A 21,349-nucleotide genomic window follows, 5' to 3' on the forward strand; every position below is an offset into this window, starting at 1 on the left:
TAGTTGTTCTGTTTCATGTGCTAGATGTTTAATCATCCTTTTGATTCTTCTGCTTCAACCACCTATCAAGATTATTCAAATCTTTACCCTCTTATTCATTTTCTTTTCATATTGAGATTTGAGAATATCAATAAATTAGTTTTATAAGTGCATAAAATTTCTTCAAACATTTTAACAGAAAATTGCATTCACCTGCAGCAACAACTTTTAATTTGTTTGAACTTCACGCTTCAGACAATCTTTTTTAATTATGTGGGACATGGCATCGCTGGCAGACAAGCATTTATTGCACGTCCCTAGTTGCCTTCCTGAACTGCTGTAGTACACTTACTGTAGGTTGACCCACAGTGTCCCTGGAAGGATTTTTAGGATTTTGACAGAGTGACAGTAGAGGAGTGGCAGTATATTTCCTAATCAGTACGTGAGTGACTTGGAGGGAAACTTGCAGATAGTGGTGTGCCATGTATCTGCTGTCTTTGTTCTTCTAGATGGGGGTGGTAGTGGGTTTGGAAGATACTGTCTAAGGATCTTTGGTGAATTTCTGTAGTGTATCTTGCTACTATATTGCTACTTAGTGTCAGTGACGGAGGGAATGGATGCTTGTGGATGTGGTGCCAATCAAGCGGGATGCTGTGACCCTGATTGTGTCAAGCTCCTCGAGTGTTTTTTGGAGCTGCACCCTTCCAGGCCGGTGGGGAGTGTTCCATCACACTTGTGCCTTGTAGGTGATGGACAAGCTTTGGGAGTCTCCTGCCCGAAGCATCGATTCTCCTGCTCCTCGGATGCTGCCTGACCTGCTGGGCATTTCCAGTACCATTCTAATTTTGCCTCTAATCTCCAGCATCTGCAGTCCTCACTTTCACCCTTTTGGGAGTCTGGTGATGAGTTACTAGCCTTTGAACTACTCTTGTAACCACTGTCTTTATGTGGTGAGTCCAGTTGAGTTTTTAGTCAATGTTAACTCCAAGGATAATTGGGCTTCAGTAGTGATGACACCATTGAATGTCAAGGGGATTGGTTGATTATTTCTTGTTGGATATGGTTATCGACTGGTGTTTGTGTGGTGCAAATGTTAATTCCACTTTTCAGCCCCAAGCTTGGATGTTGTCCAGATCGTCTTGCATTTGAACGTGAACTCCTTCATTATCTGAGGAATTGTCGAATGGTGCTGGACATTGTGCAATCATCAGCAAGTATCCCCAATATTGACTGTATGATGGAAGGAAAGCCATTGAAGCAGCTTAAGATTTTGGGCTTGGGATACTGCCCTGAGGAACTCCTGCACAGATGTCATGGTGCTGAAATGACTGCCTCCAACAGTTACAACCATCCTCCTATGTGTCACCTATGACTCTAACCAGCAGATTTTGCTAAGGCTCCTCAATGCCACAATCAATGAAATGTGCCTGTGATGTCAAGGGCTGTCACTCTCACCTGCACTCTGGAATTTGGTTCTTTTGTCCATATTTGAATCAAGGCTATAATGAGGTCAGCAGCTGCGTTGTCCTGGCAAAACCAAGACGAGGCATCACCGAGCAGGTTGTTGCTGAGCAGGTGCTGCGTGATAGCATTGTTGATGATACTATCCAATACTGATGATTGAGAGTAGACCAAAGGGGCAGTAATTGGCTGGGTTGGATTTGTTCTGCTTTTTGTGTACAGGATATACCTGGGCAGTTTTCCACATTGTCGGATGGATGCCAGTGATGTAAGCGCATTGGAATAGCTTGGCTAGAGGAGTGGCAAGTTCTGAAATACAAGTTTTCAGCACTGTTTTTGCCAGAATGTTGTCAGGACCCGTTATCTTTGCAGTTTTCATTTGTCTTGATGTCACGTAGAGTGAATTGAATTGGCTGAAGACTGGAATCTGTGGGAGAGGCCGAGATGAATCACCCCCTCAGTGCTTCAGGCTGAAGATTGTAGTGATTGTTTCAGCCTTATCTTTTGCACTGGAGTTTTGGCCTTTTCCATCGTCAAAGGTAGGGATATTTGCGAAGGCTTCTCTTCTAGTGAATTGTTTATTTGTCCACTAATATTCATGACTGGATGTGGCAGGTCTGGAGAGTTTAGATCTGATCCATTGATTGTGGAATTCCTTAGCTTTGTCCATCCCTTGCTGCTTGTGCTGTTTGGCATGCAAGTCCTCTTGTTTGGTGGTTTCACAAGGTTGACACCTCATTTGTAGGTATGCCTGGTACTGCTCCTGATATACCCTCCTGCCTTTGAACCAGGGTTGATTCCATGGCTTAAAAAAAAACCAAAGAACTGCAGATGTTGGAAATCAGAATCAAAAGCAGCAACTGCTGGAAAAATCAACATGTCTGGCAGCATCTGTGGTGAAAAAGAGTAAATGCTTTAGATCAAGTGACCGCGCTTCAGAAATGTGCTCTCCACAGATGCTACCAGACCTGCTGAGCTGATCTCCTGGCTTGATGGTGGTTGAGCAAGGGATCTGCCAGGTCATGAGTTTGAAAATTGTGCTGGAATAATTTCTGCTGCTGTTGGTGGTCCATTGCACCTCATGGATGTCTAGTTTTGACTTGCTAGATTTGTTTGAAGTTTGTCACATTTAACAAGGTGATACTGCTATACAACATGGAGGGAGGGCATTCTGTGTGAAGGTGGGAATTTGTCTTCACAATGACTCTGCAGTAGTCATTCTTATCATGGACAGGTGTATCTGAAGCTGGTAAAGATGTTTGTCCCTCTTATTGGTTCCCTCAATACCTCCTGCAGACCTAGTGTCTCAGCTATGTCCTCTAGGACCCAACCAGCTTGATCAGTAGTGCTGCTGCTGAGCCACTCTTGGTGGAGGACATTGAAGTCCCACACCCAGAGTACGCTTTGCACCCTTGCCAACCTCAGTGCTTCCTCCAAGCCTTGGACACTATGGACGAGTACTGATTCATCAGCTAAAGGAGGATGGTACTTGGTAGTCAGCAGAAGGTTTCTTTGCCCTTGTTTAACCTGAAGTCATGAAACTTCATGGAGTCTGGTGTCGATGTTGAGGATTCCCAAGGCAATTCCCTGCCAACTGTATACCGCTGTGCTGCTACCAATTCCACCATTTGCCATGGCAGGATTCGAATCCAAATCCCCAGAATGTTTGTTGAGTTTGAGTTAATATTCTAGTGATGATGCCACTATCTTGTTCAAGATAAAACTAGATTTATGAGCTTGCAAGGTAGACTACATCAGAATGTAGAAGCAATTCCCCTTGTAACTAGTGATTTTGACGCTTATAATCTGTATATTCAAAAATAAATGTGAAATCAATGCATCTAGACTTGGAAACCTTTTTAAGCAATCCAAATTGTGCAAAAACAGAATTAGCTTTTTGTGTTGTTATAAAGAATGATAAAACTTTGTATGCACACAATATTAAGTATCACATTCACCAGTCTTTGAGAAGTACTCTGTCAAGAAATGGTAATCTGCTCCTTGAAATAAGGAGCCATACTTTCTCGTGCTTCAGTAGCAAAGCAATGGATTCATACAACAGAGTAGAAGGTTATTCACCCCATCAAGGCTAAGCCACCCTTTTGGAGGAGCTATCTAATGAGCCACACTTTCCTATATCTGTATTTATTTTTTTCTCTTTCAAGTTCAGTTTCCATTTGAAAGTTAGTGCATTCCAGATTTTAACAAATAGCATTTGCAAAAGGATCTCCTGCATTATCCGGTTCTTTTGCCAATTACCTTGAATCTGAAATTGTTTCCCCCATCTTGTTTGCTATGGATAGTTTGTGAAGTCAGACAACAAGGTGGGGTGGGAAAAATCAGTCGAACTTGTTACTTGACTTAGCTGAACCTCTGGATTTTACTGATATTTAAACTAGCTAGAGGTTTTGTGCCTGTATTTGGATTTCAGTACATTTTTGTTTAATTTTAATAGTTGCTTCTTGTGGACAAAATTCGAAGGAGGTTTCAAATAGTCCTTTAAAAAAGGTTACTTTCGTCTCTGAACAACTGAATGTCACAGAGAATGCGCCAAGGAATGGAGAAAAGGGTGATGATGAAAGAAATACTGGTGAGTTTATACCATCTGTGTTTCTTCATATCGTGATAGTACTTTGTCTGCTGATTACAAGGGGAAGGTTTCTTCCTATTACCCTGTTTGTGCTCCTCATAATTTCATACATCTCAATCATGTCCTCCCTCAGTCGCCTGTGCTCCAAAGAAAACAAACTTGGTTTATCTAATTTTTGCTTTGTGACTAAAACCGTACAGCCGAGGCAGCATTCTGGTAAATTTCCTCTGCACCCGCTTCACGAGCATCATAATATGGGAACTTTAGTAGTATAATGATGCAGCAGCTGATGACTTAAAACACATCTGGAATCTATAATGTAGATTTCAGAATTGCACGCAAGACTCCAAATGGTTTCGTTAGAGTGAGATAGTGCAAGAAAAAAACACTTACAAACTGCTTTTCACAACTTGTGTCCCAAATGCTTTACCGTGTGAGAATTTTTTTTACTATATGTGGCAGCCCATGCGTACACTATAAGGTTCCATGAACAGCACTGGGATAATGATCACTTGATCTTTTTTAGGTTGGCTGAGTGCTACATATTAGGTAGGACACCAGAACTGCATTGCAGTTGCATGGTTCCATGGATTTTACCTCCAACACTTCCCAAGTAGTTCATCTTTCTCTGTGTTTATTATATGCAAATTTTGTGCCACGTAAAAATAGTTTACCACTGGACCACACTTGAGTGGAATTTTTCTGTTTTTATTCATGGAATGTGAGTGTCTTGGCTGGGCTAATTTTTAATGCCTATCCCTATTTCTCCTTGATCTCTGGCTTGCTATGGGCATTTTAGAAGGCAGATAAGAGTCAACCACATTGCTCTGGGTCTGGAGTTGCATGTAGGAAAGACCAGAAAAGGATGATTCATTCCTTTCCTAAGGAGCTTTGGCGGTTATAAATTTCACCATCTGCCCTGGTGGAATTTGAACCTATGACCCCAAACATTAACTTTTTCTGGATTACTTGCCCAATTACGACAATGCCGCTACCACCCCTTTATAATTGATCTTAGCTACTCAATTTGTTTCTGCCAAGCAGTCAAATCATCGTCTTGAATTAGGAGGGAAGTTAAATAAGTTGAACATTGTTGCCTAAAACTGAAATCTTAATCCATATTTTTAATATTATACATTAAAATTAACTCCGTATTTAGTAAGGCAGGTAAACAGGACCGAAAGACTGAAGTTAACCAGTTATTAATGTGTTTTAATGGACCCCAACTGTTTTCCTTTAATATTAGAAGATGGTTTGATGGTTGTTTAATTTCTTTTATATTAAAGCTGCTAAATGAGCATGGTAATATAGGAACTTTAGTATAATGATGCAGCAGCTGATTAATTTAAATAATGCTCCTGTCTCCTCAGCCTTTCCCTTTTTGGAAATGTTGACTCATTTACTTTACACTAATTTTTCCTAAGTAGCTATTGTTTTACATATGAACCTTGAGTGTAGAAAAAAAACAATAACTCAACCATATCAGGTTGGTTGACATCCTTAAATGCATATACTGTAGTCCTCTTGGGATAGAATTTGGGAATGGAGACTTTGAATTCCCCAGCCTCTCCCAAATCTACACCCATCTCACTCAACTGTAGAACAGTAGTAATGTTATAGGGCTAGCAAAATTTGATCTAATCGTAGCAGTTGGAGAAATTCAATTATTTATTTGATTACCTAATCTGGCATAAATTTTACTCTTCTATAATTACCAGATTGTTGTAAAAATCCAACTACATAACCAATGAGAAGAAGTCTGCTCTCCGTGGCTGATTTAGCTTTCACATGGGTCTGCACCCACAATATGGCTCCCTCTTAATTGCTTTATGAAGTGACCTAGTGATCTGCTATCAAAATCAAATAATAAAACAAGGTGGACCACCCAGCATTGACACAAGTTCCGCAAGTGGCGAAGTCGCTACAAAATCTTTGTAAAATTGAGATTTGACCAAAAATTGAGAACCAGTTACAGACAGCCAAACAGTCCTCCACGAATTGACTTTAGATCTAACCTCTGCCATGTCCAGTCATGAATAGTGGTAGACAATCTGACAATTAACTAGACAAGGTTGCAAAAAGTAACCTCATCCACAGTGATTTGCGAATCTAATACATCAGTGATAAAGGCAAAGCTGAAATACTGAATAGATGTGTCAACTCTGTCTCATTTTGAGGTCCACCGTATTCTTGCAGTATTCAGTCAAGTGTTGCAGACGTTTCATCCCCTGTCTAAATGACATCCTCAGTGCTTGGGAGCCTCCTGAGAAGCACTTCTGTGATCTTTCCTCTGGCATTTGTCAGAGGAAAGATCACAGCAGCGTTTCACAGGAGGCTCCCAAGCACTGAGGATGTCACCTAGACAGGGGACGAAACGTCTGCAACACAAATTCCCAGCTCGGCGAACAGAACCACGACAACGAGCACCCGAGCTACAAATCTTCTCCCAAACTTTGAGTATTCAGTCAAATCTATTCGTGCCACCTGATATCCTCTACCGTCTGCTTTTTTTGTTTTGATATAGCAAATAATTTTGAACTATGGATCCTCACTATAACAGTGAAGATTGAAATCAAGAACTAGATATGTCCTTAGATAAGGTGTACATTACAACTACAACCCAGGCAACTTTCCAAATCTGTCCTCCCTGGGGAAAAAAAAAGACAAATCTGTCGATCATAAGCAGAATCAATACAATCCAATCCAATCCAACCACTGTCCCTTAAGTCTACTCTTGATCGGTTTGATGGAAGGTATTGTTGATATGATATCAAGGAGCACTTACTCAACAATAACCTGCTCACTGTTGCTCAGTTTGGCTTCTGCCAGAGCCAAACAACTGCAGACCATATTATGGACTTGGTCCAAATATGAAAAAAAGGCTGAATTCAAGAAGTGAGCTGAAAACACCTTGGTAGAGGGAGCCATTCAAGTGGGGAAAGGTAATAGGAGCATAGTTATGGTCATGGACCGTGCAATTAAGAGATTGAAGCTGTTCTCCACAGCTGAGTGGGAGTCCTGTCGGTTATCTTGCTTGCCTGGTGTCGGGATTAAAGACATCTCCTTGGAGCTGGAAAAGAACTTCGAAAGGACAGGAAGGGAATTGAGTAGTCATTGTCCAAGTTGGTAGTCATGACATTAGTTGGTCAAGAAAGGTGGTTTTGCAATAAGGCTTTGAACAGTCAGGAGCCAAATTAAAAATCGGAACTCTCCAATGTAATTTCTGTGTTACTACTTGAGCCATGGGCAAACTGAAAGAGTTAATTATATAGCTCAGGTTGCTGTTGGTGGAATGTCTTTCAGTTCATAAGGCACTGGCACCAGTACGAGGATAGAAATGAGCTGGTTTGGTGGGATGGTCTTCACTTCAATAATGTTGAGACCCATGACATGGCAAATCAAATAACTAGGCTTGTAGAAAAACCTTTAAACTAATTTGGGTGGGGGGATGGTGTTGAAGGTTTGGAAGAGGGGAAATGTAGGTTCGCAAAACAAGAGGATTTGGCAGAATTGCAGGGCAATTATTTTGATAAAGATACCCAAAGTGGGAGAGGAAGGACAGAGATTGCAAACTTCGAAAAACCGCAGTAAGTAGGTCAATAGGAGAAATAATAGTTAAAATGACTCTTTTCTTGAATGTGCACAGTAGTTGGAACGTAGTACTTGGAACAAAGTAGATGAATTAATGTCACCATTAATAAGACCATAAGATTTTGGAGCATAATTAGGCCATTCAGACCATCAAGTCTTCTCCACAATTGGATCATGACTGATAAGTTTCCCCACCCCATTATCCTGCACTCTCCCATAACTCTAGATTCCCTTACTAATCAAGGACCTATCTATTTCTATCTTAAAGATACTTAATGACTTAGTATGGCAGAAGGCTGCGGAATCCAAGGTGCACAGATTAACTAACCTCTGGCTGAAGAAATTCCTCATTTCAGTTCTATAGGGTCATGCCTTCATTCTGAGGCAATGCCCTTGGGTCCTAGTCTCTCCAAGTCGATATAGCAACTTAACGAATGAGCTGTTCCAATACCAAAAGCACTCCTTGACAAATGATAAATTCAAACTCAGCTTCTTATAGGCAGGAGAGATTGCAGAGAGGAGAAGAGTCAGGCAGGAAACATTTGTTGAAAGTGTGGTGCTGGAAAAGCACAGCAAGTCAGGCAGCATCTGAGGAGCAAGATAAAATAAGTTTTAGGCATAAACCCTGATGAAGGGCTTATGCCCAAAGCATTGATTCTGCTGCTCCTTGGATGCTGCCTGACCTGCTGTGCTTTTCTAACATCACAATCTCGACTCTGCAGTCCTCACTTTCTCCGAAGAAACATCTGTTGAAGCACGTAGCCTTTTTTGCAGTAATAGCTTCTCAACAGTTACCAACAGCTTCTGACTACATGCTAAAACAAATCAAACTGGGAAAAAAAAACCTGAACTGGGAGAATTTATTTAAAGTAAGCTCTTTCCAAGACATGTCAGCATATCGGGAATATTGTGCGGAATTCTGGTGTCCCTCGTATAGGAAGGATGTTGTGAACCTTGAAAGGGTTCAGAACAGATTTACAAGTATGTTGACAGGGTTGGAGGGTTTGAGCTATCTGGATAGGCTGAGGCTGTTTCCCTGGAGCGTCAGAGGCTGAGAGGTGACCTTTTGGATTATAAAATCATAAGGGGCATGGGTAGGGTAAATAGACACTGTCTATTCCCTGGGGTGGGGGAGTCCAGAAGTAGAGGGCATAGGTTAGGGTGAGAGGGGCAAGATTTAAAAGGGATCTGAGGGGCAACTTCTTCACGTAAAGAGTGGTGCGTGTGTGGAAAGAGCTGTCAGAGGAAGTGATGGAGGATGGTACAATTACAATATTTACAATAAGCCAGAGGATTAGAAACCTTTGAAAAACAGACATAAGGCAACTCAAAACAAAATGAGGAAGAAAATAAACTTTGAAGGTAAACGTGTAAATAATATCAAAATGAACAGGAAGAGCTCCTTCAAATGTATAAAAAGGAAGAGAGAAGCCAAAGTGAGTGTAGGGCTCTTAGAAAATGAAGTTGAGGAAATAATAATAACAGGGAACCGGGAAATGGTAGAATTGAATAAGTGCTTTGCATCAGTCTTTACAGTAGAAGACATTAAGAGCATCTGTAAATTGTTAAACATTCAACGGGGAAAAAGCAGGAGAGGAAATAAATACAATGACTATCACTAGAGTAAACTTGCTGGGCAAGCTAATAGGTCTAAAGATTGATGGGTCCCCTGAACCTGATGGAATGCATCCTAGGATATAAAGGAGGTGGCTATAGAAATAGTGGCCAGTTCCCTTGATTTTCCCCTGATATTGGAAAAATATTAGTCATTATAAAAGATGTAACAGAGCGTTTAGAAATGCATAATATAATTGTAACTTCATGAAGGGGAAATCATGTCAGACAAGTTTACTAGAATTCTTTTAGGTAAGAAGTAAAATGGATTTTCAGAAAGTGTTTAAACTACCACATATTATGCTACTTTGTAAGATAAGAGCCCAAGGTGCTGTGGATAGTATATTAGCGTAGATACAGAATTGGTTAACTAATAGAGTGGGAAATAGACACTAGTTTTAGAATTGGATCCAGTTTCAAGTGGTGTGCGACAGGAATCAGTGCTGGGATCACAATTATTTACAATGTATATTAACTCGAATGAGGTAAATGAATGTACTCCAGCCAAGTTTGCAGATCACACAAAACTGAGTGGGAACATGAGTGGCAAGGATGACAATCTGCAGAGGGATGTACCTGCAGACAGTTAAGTGAGCAGGCAAAAACCTGGATGATGGAATAGAATGTGGGGAAATGTGAGAATATACACCTTGGCAGGAAGAATACAGGAGGTGAATATCTTTTAAATGGAAAAAGACTACAGAAGAGGGATTTGGGGGTCCAATCCCATGCGTCACAAAATGGAATGTTGGCCTTTATTTCAGAGTCAGAAGTCACACATCAGGTGAACCTGATACGAGCAGCACTTAGAAAGCTTGTAATTTCAATTAAACCTATTGGACTATAACCTGGTGCCACGTGACTTCGGACTTTGTCCAACTCTGGCATCTCCACATCACTATTTCAGAGGGAATGGAATATAAATGTTTTGCTATAGAAGGCACAAGTCAGACCTCAGCTAAGATGGTGTGAACAATATTGGACACCTTATCTAGGAAAGGTGTATTGGAATTTGGAGCAGTCCAGAGAACGTTCAGTAGGCTGATACCAGTATGGAGGGACTATCTTATGAACAGAGGTTGAATAGATTGGGCTGTAGTTGTTGGAATATTAGAACAATGAGAAGGCATGTAGATCTAGATGGCATAATCTCAGAATAAGCGCAGTCATATTTGACAGAAGAAGACTCATTCTCTCTGGGTTGTGAATTGTTCAAATTCTTAACTACAGAGGCTATTTAGCCGGGTCATGAAGTATATTCAAATCTAAGATAAATTTGGACTCCCTTATTGATTTTAAAATATGTGACAAAAAGGCAGGGCAACGGAGTTGAGGACTATCTGATCTGCCATGATCTGAGTAAATGGCAGAGCAAACTCGATTGGCTGAATCACCTACTTCTTCACCTATATCACCTTGTCTTAAACTGGCTGTCTTTGATACTAAGAACCCTAGCAAAATTAAGTCACAAGGAATAGGTAAGGGTTGATGATGGTGGTGTTTGGGGGTGGACAGAGTTCCTGTCCAGTCATAGGAAACTTACCTAGCACAAAGGATGTTTGGCTGTGGTTGTTAGATACTAATCATCTCAATCCCAGCACAGCATTGCCAGAGTTCTTCAGAATTGTGTTTGAGGGCAAACATTCTTCCACTCCTTCAAAAATTATCTTCTCTCCAACGTAATATCAAAAAAAAAGATACTCACTGATGATTGCACAGTATTCAGGACCACTTGTAATTCCTCAGAGGCGGAGGTAATCAATGTCAGCATGCAATAAAGACCTAAGTAAAGGTCTAATAAAGTCTCTAGCTGATATGTGGCAAGTAACATTGCATCACACAAGCATTTGTAATCATCTTCAGTGAGAAATGCATTGAATGACCTCTCCTGGACAAGTGCCAGGCAATGACTATCTCAAGCAAGTAATAATCTAAATATATCGCCTTAAGGCTCAGCAGTATTACCCATCACTGAAGATGCAACCATCAACATCATCCAGTCCACAAATGGACCAGTCATATTAATGCTATAGTTGTAATAGCAGTTCAGAGGTTGAGGTCTCTGGGATTTCTGATTTCCCCCAAAGCCTATTGACCATCTACATGATGCAATTTAGGGAAGTGATGGAATACTGTTTGCCCAGAGGAGCAGCAGTGCTGAGAATCTTCACATTAGACAAGATAACCAGATTGGGAGTTTGTGCAGTTGTGTATCTGCATAAACTCCCAATCTGGCTACTTTGTCTTGTACACTGTTTGTGTACCTGCACCATATGGATTACAGCAGTTCTGGATGGCAACTCAACAGCACCTTGTCAAAGACCATTCGAAATACTGACCTTCCCAGTGATGGTCACATCCCAAGAATGAATTTAAATTCTCTGCCTAACCCCTCTACTTCTCTCTCCTTGTAAGATGCTTTTTAAAACATAGTTCTGGCTAAACTATTGGTCGTCCTGATATAGTTATTGATCTTGCTCTTTCTAAGTGACCTGTAATATTTTATTATGTTTATGAATTGTCAATTCTTAAACAAAAATGTAAAACTGTTGCATTAGAATTTTTGAATACTTGTGTAGCAAGCTATGCAATTCAAATACATGCCTTAATATATATTTGATAGAACACTGAACTGTACAGCACGGAACGGGTCCTTTGGCTCATGATGTCATGAAAAATGAGGCCAGATTAAACTAATCCATTCTGGCTGCCCTTGGTCCATATCCCTCCATTCCTTGCATATCTAAACACCCCTATTGTATCTACCTGCACTACCAACCCTGACAGCCTGATCCAGACTCCTTCCTTTTTTTTGTATAAAAACAATTCACCCCTCACATGTCCTTTGAACCTTCCCCTTCTAACCTTAAATGCATGCTCCCTATTTTTAGGCACTTCAATATCAGGAAAAAGATTCTGACTGTCCACCATATCTATGCATTTCATAATTTTATAGACTTTTACTAAATCTCCCCTCAGCCTCTGCCACTCCAAAGACAACAATCCTAATTTTTCATGCCTCTCCTTATAGTTCATACCCTCTTATCCAGGAAACTACCAATAAACCTCTTCTGCACCTTTTCTTAAAGCCTCCACATCCTTGCTGTGACGTGGTGACCAGAATTGATCATAATACTCAATGTAGCCTAATTGAATTTTTATAAAGCTGCAACATGACATCCTGATTCTTGTACTCCGTTCCCCAATCAATAAAGGCAAGCATGCCATACACTACCTTTACTATCCTATCTACCTGTTTGGCCACTTTCAGGGAGCTATGGACTTGAACCCCAAGATCCCTCTGCATCAAGTATGTTTAGGGCCCTGTCACTAACTCTATACTTTTCCTTAAGCTCTGATCTCCCAAAGTGCAGCATCATGTGCTTACCTGGATTAAACTCCATCTGCCATTTCTCTGCCCATATCTGCAAATGATCTATATCCTGCTATATCCTTTGACAACCTACTGCACTATCCATAACTCCGCTGATCTTTGTATTGTCTACAAACTTATTAACCCATCAATTTACATTTTTATCCAAGTTCCTGATTGTCCCTAATTAGGCCATGCTTTTCCAAATTCATGTTAATCCTATCCCTAAGAATTCTGTCCAATAGCTTCCCAACCACTGATGTGAGACTCGCCATTCTTTAGTTTCTTGGATCATCTTCATTTCCTTCCTTGAATAGAGGAACAACATTAGCTATTCACCAGTCCTCTGGGACCTCTCCAGAAGCTAGCAAGGATACAAAGATCTTGGTCAATGCCCCTGCAATCTCCTCTCTTACCTCTCTGAATAAACTTGGGTTCGATGCCATTGGGCCCTGGGGACTTATCCACCTTATTGCTGTTCAAGAGACCCAACACACCTTCTTTCTTGATCTCACAACACCCTAGCATATTGGCATGCTCCACACAAATCTCACTATCCTCTATATCCTTCTCCTGGGTAAATATTGACGCAAAGTTCTCATTTAGGATCTTGCAAACATTCTCTGCTTCCAAGCACACATTCCCTCTTTTATCCTTGTGGTCCTACCTTCTTCTTAGCTATCCTGTTGTTTTAATGTATGTATAGAATGCCTTGGGATTGTCTTTAACCCTACCTGTCAAGGTCATTTCATGGCTCCTCTTTGTTCTCCTAATTCCCTGCTTGAGTTCTTTATTGATTTCTTTAAAGTCCTCATGAACCTTATGTGGCCCCTGGAGCTCAGAAGTGGATGATAGTATAGTTTGGCCAACCATTGCTTCATCTTTGGTTGTAAGTTTTTTGAATTTAATCAAATTGGTAGAAAAAGAAAGTATGTTTGTTGGTCGTAAAGTGGTAACACTGGCAACCGTACTCCAATCATAATGTTAGCTGGTGTAGTAGGTAATAAAATATATGGTTTTCTGGAAATCACTGAAGCATTTGTTGGAGTAGGATAGAGGTGTTTGTGTGTATCATGTAATTTGATGTTTGAAAACCAAGATTGAATAACAATTAATTTGAATTGATGTGTTTCTGGCAGATAAAGCTGAAGCGGCATGTGTAGTTGAGATGAACGTTGACAATGATGAAGAAATTAACAGTTTGGAGGTCATTAATGAATTATTTGATGGGGTATTGGAAGAAGAAGAATATGGGGATGAAGAATCGGATGAAAGAAAAGACTGCAAAAATGAAATCGAAAGTGAAATGGAGGAGAAAAATGATGAACTGAACATATCCTCAATGTCACTACTTGCTCCATTGGTAGAAACAGTTGATGCTGTCACAAACCCAGAGGTGAGATTTAGATTTGTAGGATTCTGTCTCTTTATGGATCTGGGATTTTTTTTTAAATCCCCATCTCTTCAGGCAAATTTGTAAGCTCATCAAAGTAAGCAATGTTATTGGTGAAAACTGAAACAAGCTTTGTCTAGTTAGGTATTTGTTGCCTTCATGTGAGTACTCGATACTGCTTAATTATGTCATTGCTACACTCCAAACCACACCACACCACCCCTCACCACCCCAGTCCAAAAAAAGACACTATGCTGTGTCCTAATAATGTAACTTGGCTGTAGTTGTGGAAGAGCACTGCTGAATGCAACAATGTAACATTTCCAAGTTCGCATTAAAAGACTTGTGAATACTAAAAATGTGTGCAACAAAAATTAAGAAAATTTGTTAGACGTTTGTTTGCAATGGTGCTTTGACAAAGCTAAGCAATTGACCACATTTACCTGGCCTTCCCCTTATGTTTTGAATCTTTCTTTGCCACGTATTTATCAACTACTTCTCTGAAAGATATGCTTCCATCACACTTCTTCATGACATGACAGTCTAACAGACCTTTTTCTTTATTTTTTGCAAATAACCTTAAATTCATGTTTGCAGTTGCTAATTCCCCAACTGGTATAGATAATTTCTGATATACCTCATCAAAACCTCATAAGCATATCAAACAACTTTTATTAGATCCCTAGTTTCTCCAATCTTTATAATTTCAAAAGTAAGTTACTCTGGCCACTTACTTTCCTGTCAGCTTTCCTGTCATAGCAGTGCATTTGATTAAATCCTAAATTGGGTTTAAACCCTGCTTCAGTAATTTAGCTCAAGATCTATGTTGATACTCCAATGCCGCATTGTCAGAGGTGCTGTCTTATGTTTGAAAAATTAAACCAAAGCCTCATTGTACATTTTGGGATATTTTTAAAAAAGGCAACACGTTTTTCAAAGAATCACCAAATTTTCCTAATTACAGTACTAATGTTAATTTACCAATCAATCCGACCACACATTATTTGGTCATTTTGCTTATTGCAGAAGCACAAACTTGATATAGGCGAAAGTGAGTACTGCAGATACTGAAGTTCAGAATCAAGAGTGTGGTGCTGGTAAAGCACAACAGGCCTAGTAGCATCGGAAGAGCAGGAAAATTGACGTTTCGGACAAAAGCTCTTAATCGGGAATCTTTCTGATTCCTGATGAAGGGCTTTTGCCTGAAATTTCGATTTTCCTGCTCCTCGGATGCTGCCTGACCTGTTGTGCTTTTCCAGCACCACACTCTCGACAACAAACTTGATATGTTATCTGCATTGCTATTGACCAAAATTACACATAGTACTAAATTTCCTTATATTGCCACTTTCATTGTACCCTGAAGGTGGCAACGCAGGTCAATAGAGTGGTCAAGAAGGCATACGGCATTCTTTCCTTCATTGGGCGGGGCATTGAGCATTTGAGTTGGCAGGTCATGTTACATTGTATAAGACTTTGGTTCAGCTACATTTGGAATACTGTGTACCGTTCTGGTCGCCACATTACCAGAAGGATGTGGATGTTTTGGAGAGGTTCACCAAGATGTTGCCTAGTATGGAGGGTGCTAGCTATGAAGAGAGGTTGAGTAGATTAGAACTATTTTCATTAGAAAGATTGAGGTTGAGGGGGGAGAACCTGATTGAGGTCTAAAAAATCATGGTAAGTATGGACAGGGTAGATAGAAGAAGCTTTTTCCCAGACAGGGGGACACCATTACTAGGGGTCACGAGTTCAAAGCGAGAGGGGAAATGTTTAAAGGAGCAATGCGTGGAAATTTCGTTACGCAGAGGGTGATGGGTGCCTGGAACATATTGCCAGCGGAGGTGTGTCATTTAAGATTAGAATTAGAATTAAAATCCCTCCAGTGTGAAAACAGGCCCTTCGGCCCAACAAGTCCACACTGTTCTTCCAAAGAGCAACCCACCCAAACCCATTCCCCACTCTAGGTTATTAGCCAGGAGTAAATATATGCTATGGGCAATTTAGCATGGCTAATTAACCTAACCTGCACATCTTTGGATTGTGGGAGGAAACTGGAGCACCTGGAAGAAACCCACACAAACACAGGGAGAACGTGCACACTCCACGCAGACAATCGCCCAAGGCTGCAATCAAACCCGGGTCCCTGGTACTGTGAGGTAGCAGCGCTAACCACTGAGTCAACGTGTAGCCCTGATGTTTCTAGACAGATACGTGAATGGGCAGGGAGCAGAGAGATACAGATCCTTAGAAAATAGGTGACAGATTTCGATAGAGGATCTCGATCGGCACAGGCTTGGAGGGCTGTAATTTTCTTTGTTTTTTTTTGTTCCTGGTTTTATTTTTTTTGTTTTTATTTCAATCCACCACACCATTCCACTCCATTCTCAATCACTTTGTGTTTGAAACGCACTTGAGGGTTTGATCTCTTTAGCATACTATCTTAATTTATATGAAAACTAGTTTAAAACTTCATCTTCTTGATGTCCTTACACAACAATTAGATTTTTCAGCTTTAAACACTTAGTTTCAAGTACTGGTGGGTCCTGTAAAATAAATCTTATACAGAAGAACCTCGATTGTCTGAGCGAGATGAGAAGGGAGTATTTTGTTTGGAGAACTGATTGTTTGGATAACTTTTTTTATGGGACCTTGAGATCCTGTTCGGATAATCCGAAATTTGGATAATTAATGTTCAGCTAATCGAGGTTGTTCTTGTACTTCAGTCTTTTCTGAGTGGAAGTGGTGTAATGTATTAAATCTAACATTTTAAGAAATGGTCTTAATGAAACCAGATGTGTTTGTAATCTGAGGAATGCAAAATATAAGGTCACCTCATGATCATAGAGTCAGAGACTCTCTGATTGTGACCCATGTTTCTGGGTTTCCCGGTCTTCAGAAACATCCTTCCTGTGTGTATCTTTTCTAATCCTGTTAGGATTTCATAGGTTTCAGTAGGACTCTTCACATCTCACCCTCAACACCATATTATTCTTAACTCCTCCTTTGCATATAATCTTAACCAGTCCAATCTCTCCTCACATGTCAGTCCTAACATTTCAAGAATCAATCTTGTAAACCTTCATTGCACTTCCTCCTTGGCTAAAGCTATTTTCCTATACCACTTTCCAACTTTTATTGTTTCCTTTAGGTTTTCCCTCTTACTAGACCCTATGTTCCCCAATTTTTTTTTTTAATTTTTTTTTTGGAAGTTGTTGGTGAAGACAGAGACAAAGTATGTTTTTTTTGGTGGTCTGCCATATCTTTTATCCCTATTGTATCTTCCCCTGTTTCTGACTGTAAGGTCTTTTGGTTTTTACTAATCCTTTTCTCTTTGTATACCTAAAGAAGCTTCTACAGTCTATGTTCCCTGCAAGCTTAATACTATATTCTATTTTTCCTTACTTAATCCATTCCATTGTCCTCCTTTGCCAAAAGGAACCTACTCCCATTCCTCAGATCTGCTTCTTTTGGCTGATCTTGTTGTGGTTCTGTTCGCCGAGCTGGAAGTTTTTGCTGCAAACGTTTCGTTCCCTGGCTAGGGAACATCATCAGTGCTATTGGAGCCTCCTTTTGCAGGAAAAACTTCAAGCTCGGCGAACAGAACCACAACAAAGGACACCTGAGCTACAAATCTTCAACCAGACTTTAAACACTTATGGCTGATCTTCCTTGAACCTTAATGCTATCCCTAATTTCCCTATTAGCCACGGTTGGGCCACATTTCCCAATTCATTGTTTGCCATTGCCGAGCCACTGTCATTCCTTTTTAAATCATGTTTCCCAATTTATTTTATAATATTATGACTTTGTTTCTCTAAACTGCTGTTACATGATTTGAACAAATGTGCTAATCTGTTCTTTGATATTATTATGAAGTTTTACTCTAAAAATTACTTAATGCAATAATTGCCCTTTTGTCAAATTTAAAGGAATCTTTCTCTCACTGCAATTTAAAAACATAGCTTTTTGAAAAAAGTTTACAATGGTTTTATTTTACTGTTTTTGTACAGAAATCTGTTTCTACAAATATTGCAACGAATCCTGCAACACAGGACAACTTAATTTCAAACAAAACGAAGATGGACAAATTACAACAAGAACATATAACCAGAACAGAGTCTTCTAGCAGTGTGGGGTCATCAACGGGTGGCCATAGCTTATTATACAGGTATCACAAGCATATTGTGGCTGTCTCAGTTGTCCAGATGGTTGGTTTGCGATGCAGAGTGATGCCAGAGTGTACATGCTCAATTCCTGTACCTGCTGAGGTCACCAGTTCCACTCATTCCTGTATATCCAGGTCCCTCCTTTCATCCCCATCTGAACATCCAACATTGACACCTAATGTTAATATTTTAAAAATTAATTCATGAATGTGGGCTTCACTAGGTGGGCCAGCATTCATTGCTCTTGAGTAGATATTGGCTTCTTGAACTGCTGCAGTTCATTTGGCGCAGGTACACCCACAGTGTTGATACAGAGGGAGTTCCAAGATTTTTTTTTTAAAAGATATTTTTATTAGAAATTTAATATTTTGACAGATTTACAAAAATAAACAGAACTTTCAAGCACAAACATTAATATAAAAATAGATCTTAAATATATAATCATCAAAATTCAAAGGAATGATACTAAAGAAGAAAGAAAAACAATGAAACTCAGTTAACTACTAATCTAATCCACAATTATCCAGAGTGTATAGTTGAGTCACTTACATCCTTCAAACAAGAGAAAATGTTCTCTAATACACTCATAACAGTATAATAAAAAGGAAACTATTTCCAAACAATAAGAACAAAAAAAATAAAACATGTTTGAATGGAGATCCTCCCCCTTGTTCTCAGGGGGCCTTACTTCCTTTCTAAAGGTCCACCATATCCTCTCCCAAACAGTGTCCCACCCTTGACCCAGGCGCTCCTTAATAGGATTTAGATATAATACCGAGCTAGAGTTAACAGTGAGCGCCCCACCCCCACCCCTCCCCACCCATACCTGAGTATATCTGATAGCATCAATGCCACGTACAAACACACATAACTATAAAATTACAACTCCAACAGATTACAGTTAAGTATAATAACATAAAATAGCAAAGGAAGACAACCCTGCTCCCAGAAGCAAAAGTAAAGTAAAGTATCCACTTCTCCCCACGGAGTGTGGAAGAGGCAAGCCAACATAAATTGTCTCTTACGATTTATTTAAACGAGTCTAAAAGTTCCTTAGCCTCTTCTGGTGATCTAAAATTATACTCGGATCCTTCGTGGGTAAAGCGTAACGTCGCTGGGTAGCGTAAGGTGTATTGAATATCTAAGTTCCTTAGACATTTCTTCACCTCATCAAACGCCTTCCTCCTTCGTGCCAAAGCCGGGGAGAAGTCCTGAAATAACATAATCTTGGATCCTTCATGGATCATGGCTTTAGGATCCTTTCCAAGCTTTCTGGAGGCGTCCAGGAGTATCTGCCTCTCCCTATAACTCTGCAGCCGGAACAGGACCGGGCGTGGGCGCTGGTTTGGGCCAGATCCGCGTACTGCGACCCGGTAGGCCCACTCCACCCTTACCCGGTCAGTTTCAGCCCCCAGGTTTAAAAGCTGGGGCAGCCATCGCTCCAGAAATACTGCTAACTGTCCTTTCCCTTCTTGTTCAGGGAGGCCCAGAAGACGGATATTCTTTCTCCGATTTCTATTATCCAGGTCATCCATGTAGATTTCAAAGGCCCTGACTCTCTGCTCCAGAGCTCGCACCTGTTCTGCAGCTGTTTGTGCTGCAGCCTCGGAGGTCGTGGCCTTTAGCTCCGCCCCCTCCACTCGGCCCTGTAATTCCTCGAGAGCTTGGCTGTGTTTCTGCAGCTTTTCTTCCAATGCATTCCATCTCTGTCTGGATTCTGCGATGAAATTGACGAGTGTCGTTTCCAGCCTGGCAATCATCTGTTCAAGGCCTGTTTTTACATCAGCTGCAGCCGGAGGAGGAGAGGAGGGTGGGGGAGGGGTCTTTGTTTTCTGAGAGCTGCGGGATCCCTTTGGTTTACTCATTATCCACTTAATATTAAACTGCTTAAATATAATAGTAAGCAGCTAATTAAGGTTAGAAACTTTTTTTGGGTGGTTTGGTAAGTGTGGTGGGGGTGAGTAACTCACTTTACCCAGGTTTTGGGAAGAGCACTGTAAACTCAGACTTGCTGAGTCGCCACCATCTTGGATCTCCGTTCCAAGATTTTGACCCTGCGACAATGAAGGAATGAAAATACATCTCGACGTCAGGATAGTGTTTGACTTGTGGGGAAACTTGCTAGCGATGGCGTTCCCATTTAGCGACTGTCCTTGTCCTTTGAGATGATGGGGATTTGAAAGGTACTGTCTAAAGAATCTTGGTATATTTCTGTCATGCTTCCTGTAGATGGCTTGCAGTGCTGTTCCTGAACGTGGTGTTGGAGCGAGTGAATAGAATGTGGTACCAATCAAGCCGGCAGCTTTATCCTGAATAGTGTCAACTTTCTTGAATATTGGTTGGCTTGCACTTACCTAGGCAAGTGTATTCCAAACCACTCCTGATGTATGCTTTGTTGATAGTGGGCAAGCAGTAGGGAGTTACTGGAGTTACTTTCTGTTGTGGTTCTGTTCGCCGAGCTGGGAGTTTTTGTTGCAAACATTTCGTCCCCTTTCTAGGTGACATCCTCAGTGCTTGGGAGCCTCCTCTGAAGCGCTTCTGTCATGTTTCCTTCGGCATTTATAGTGGCTTGTCTCTGCCGCTTCCAGTTGTCAGTTGCTGTCCGCTGCAGTGGCCGGTATATAGGGTCCAGGTTGATGTTTGTTGATAGATTCAGTGGATGAGTGCCATGCCTCTAGGAATTCCCTGGCTGTTCTCTGTTTGGCTTGCGCTATAATAGTGGTGTTGTCCCAGTTGAATTCATGTTGTTTGTCGTCTGTGTGTGTGGCTACTAAGGATAGCTGGTCGTGTCGTTTCGTGGCTAGTTGGTGTTCGTGGATGCAGGTTGTTAGCTGTCTTCCTCTTTGTCCTATGTAGTGTTTTGTGCAGTCCTTGCATGGGATTTTGTACACTACGTTGGTTTTGCTCATGCTGAGTTGTTGTCTGAGAGTGGCTGTTGGTTTGTGTGCTGTTAGGAGTCCTAGTGGTCACAGCAGTCTGGCTGTCAGTTTGGAAATGCTCCTGATGTATGGTAGTGTGGCTAGTCCTTTCGGTTGCGGCATGTCCTCGTTCCGTTGTCTTTCCCTTAGGCATCTGTTGATGAAATTGTGTGGGTATCTGTTTTTGGTGAATGTTTCTGTTTTTATTAATTTTTCTAAATTTTCAGCTGACCAAGGTGCAACTTAGTCTACCCCACCCCC

General features: G+C 40.8%; 1 protein-coding gene across 2 annotated transcripts in view; it reads left to right on the forward strand.

Annotated features, from left to right (window-relative positions):
• The window catches only part of anln (anillin, actin binding protein), a 100,182-nt gene that overhangs the window by 39,295 nt on the left and 39,538 nt on the right, over positions 1–21,349 (forward strand). For both annotated transcript variants that reach the window (XM_060850058.1, XM_060850059.1), the window contains exons 9-11: positions 3,896–4,030; positions 13,748–14,004; positions 18,015–18,172. In XM_060850058.1, the coding sequence (XP_060706041.1) occupies positions 3,896–4,030; positions 13,748–14,004; positions 18,015–18,172 (550 nt within the window). The remainder of the gene's footprint in view (positions 1–3,895; positions 4,031–13,747; positions 14,005–18,014; positions 18,173–21,349) is intronic.

This window comes from Hemiscyllium ocellatum, chromosome 34 (assembly GCF_020745735.1).
Source record: "Hemiscyllium ocellatum isolate sHemOce1 chromosome 34, sHemOce1.pat.X.cur, whole genome shotgun sequence".
Classification (NCBI taxonomy): Eukaryota; Metazoa; Chordata; class Chondrichthyes; order Orectolobiformes; family Hemiscylliidae; genus Hemiscyllium; species Hemiscyllium ocellatum.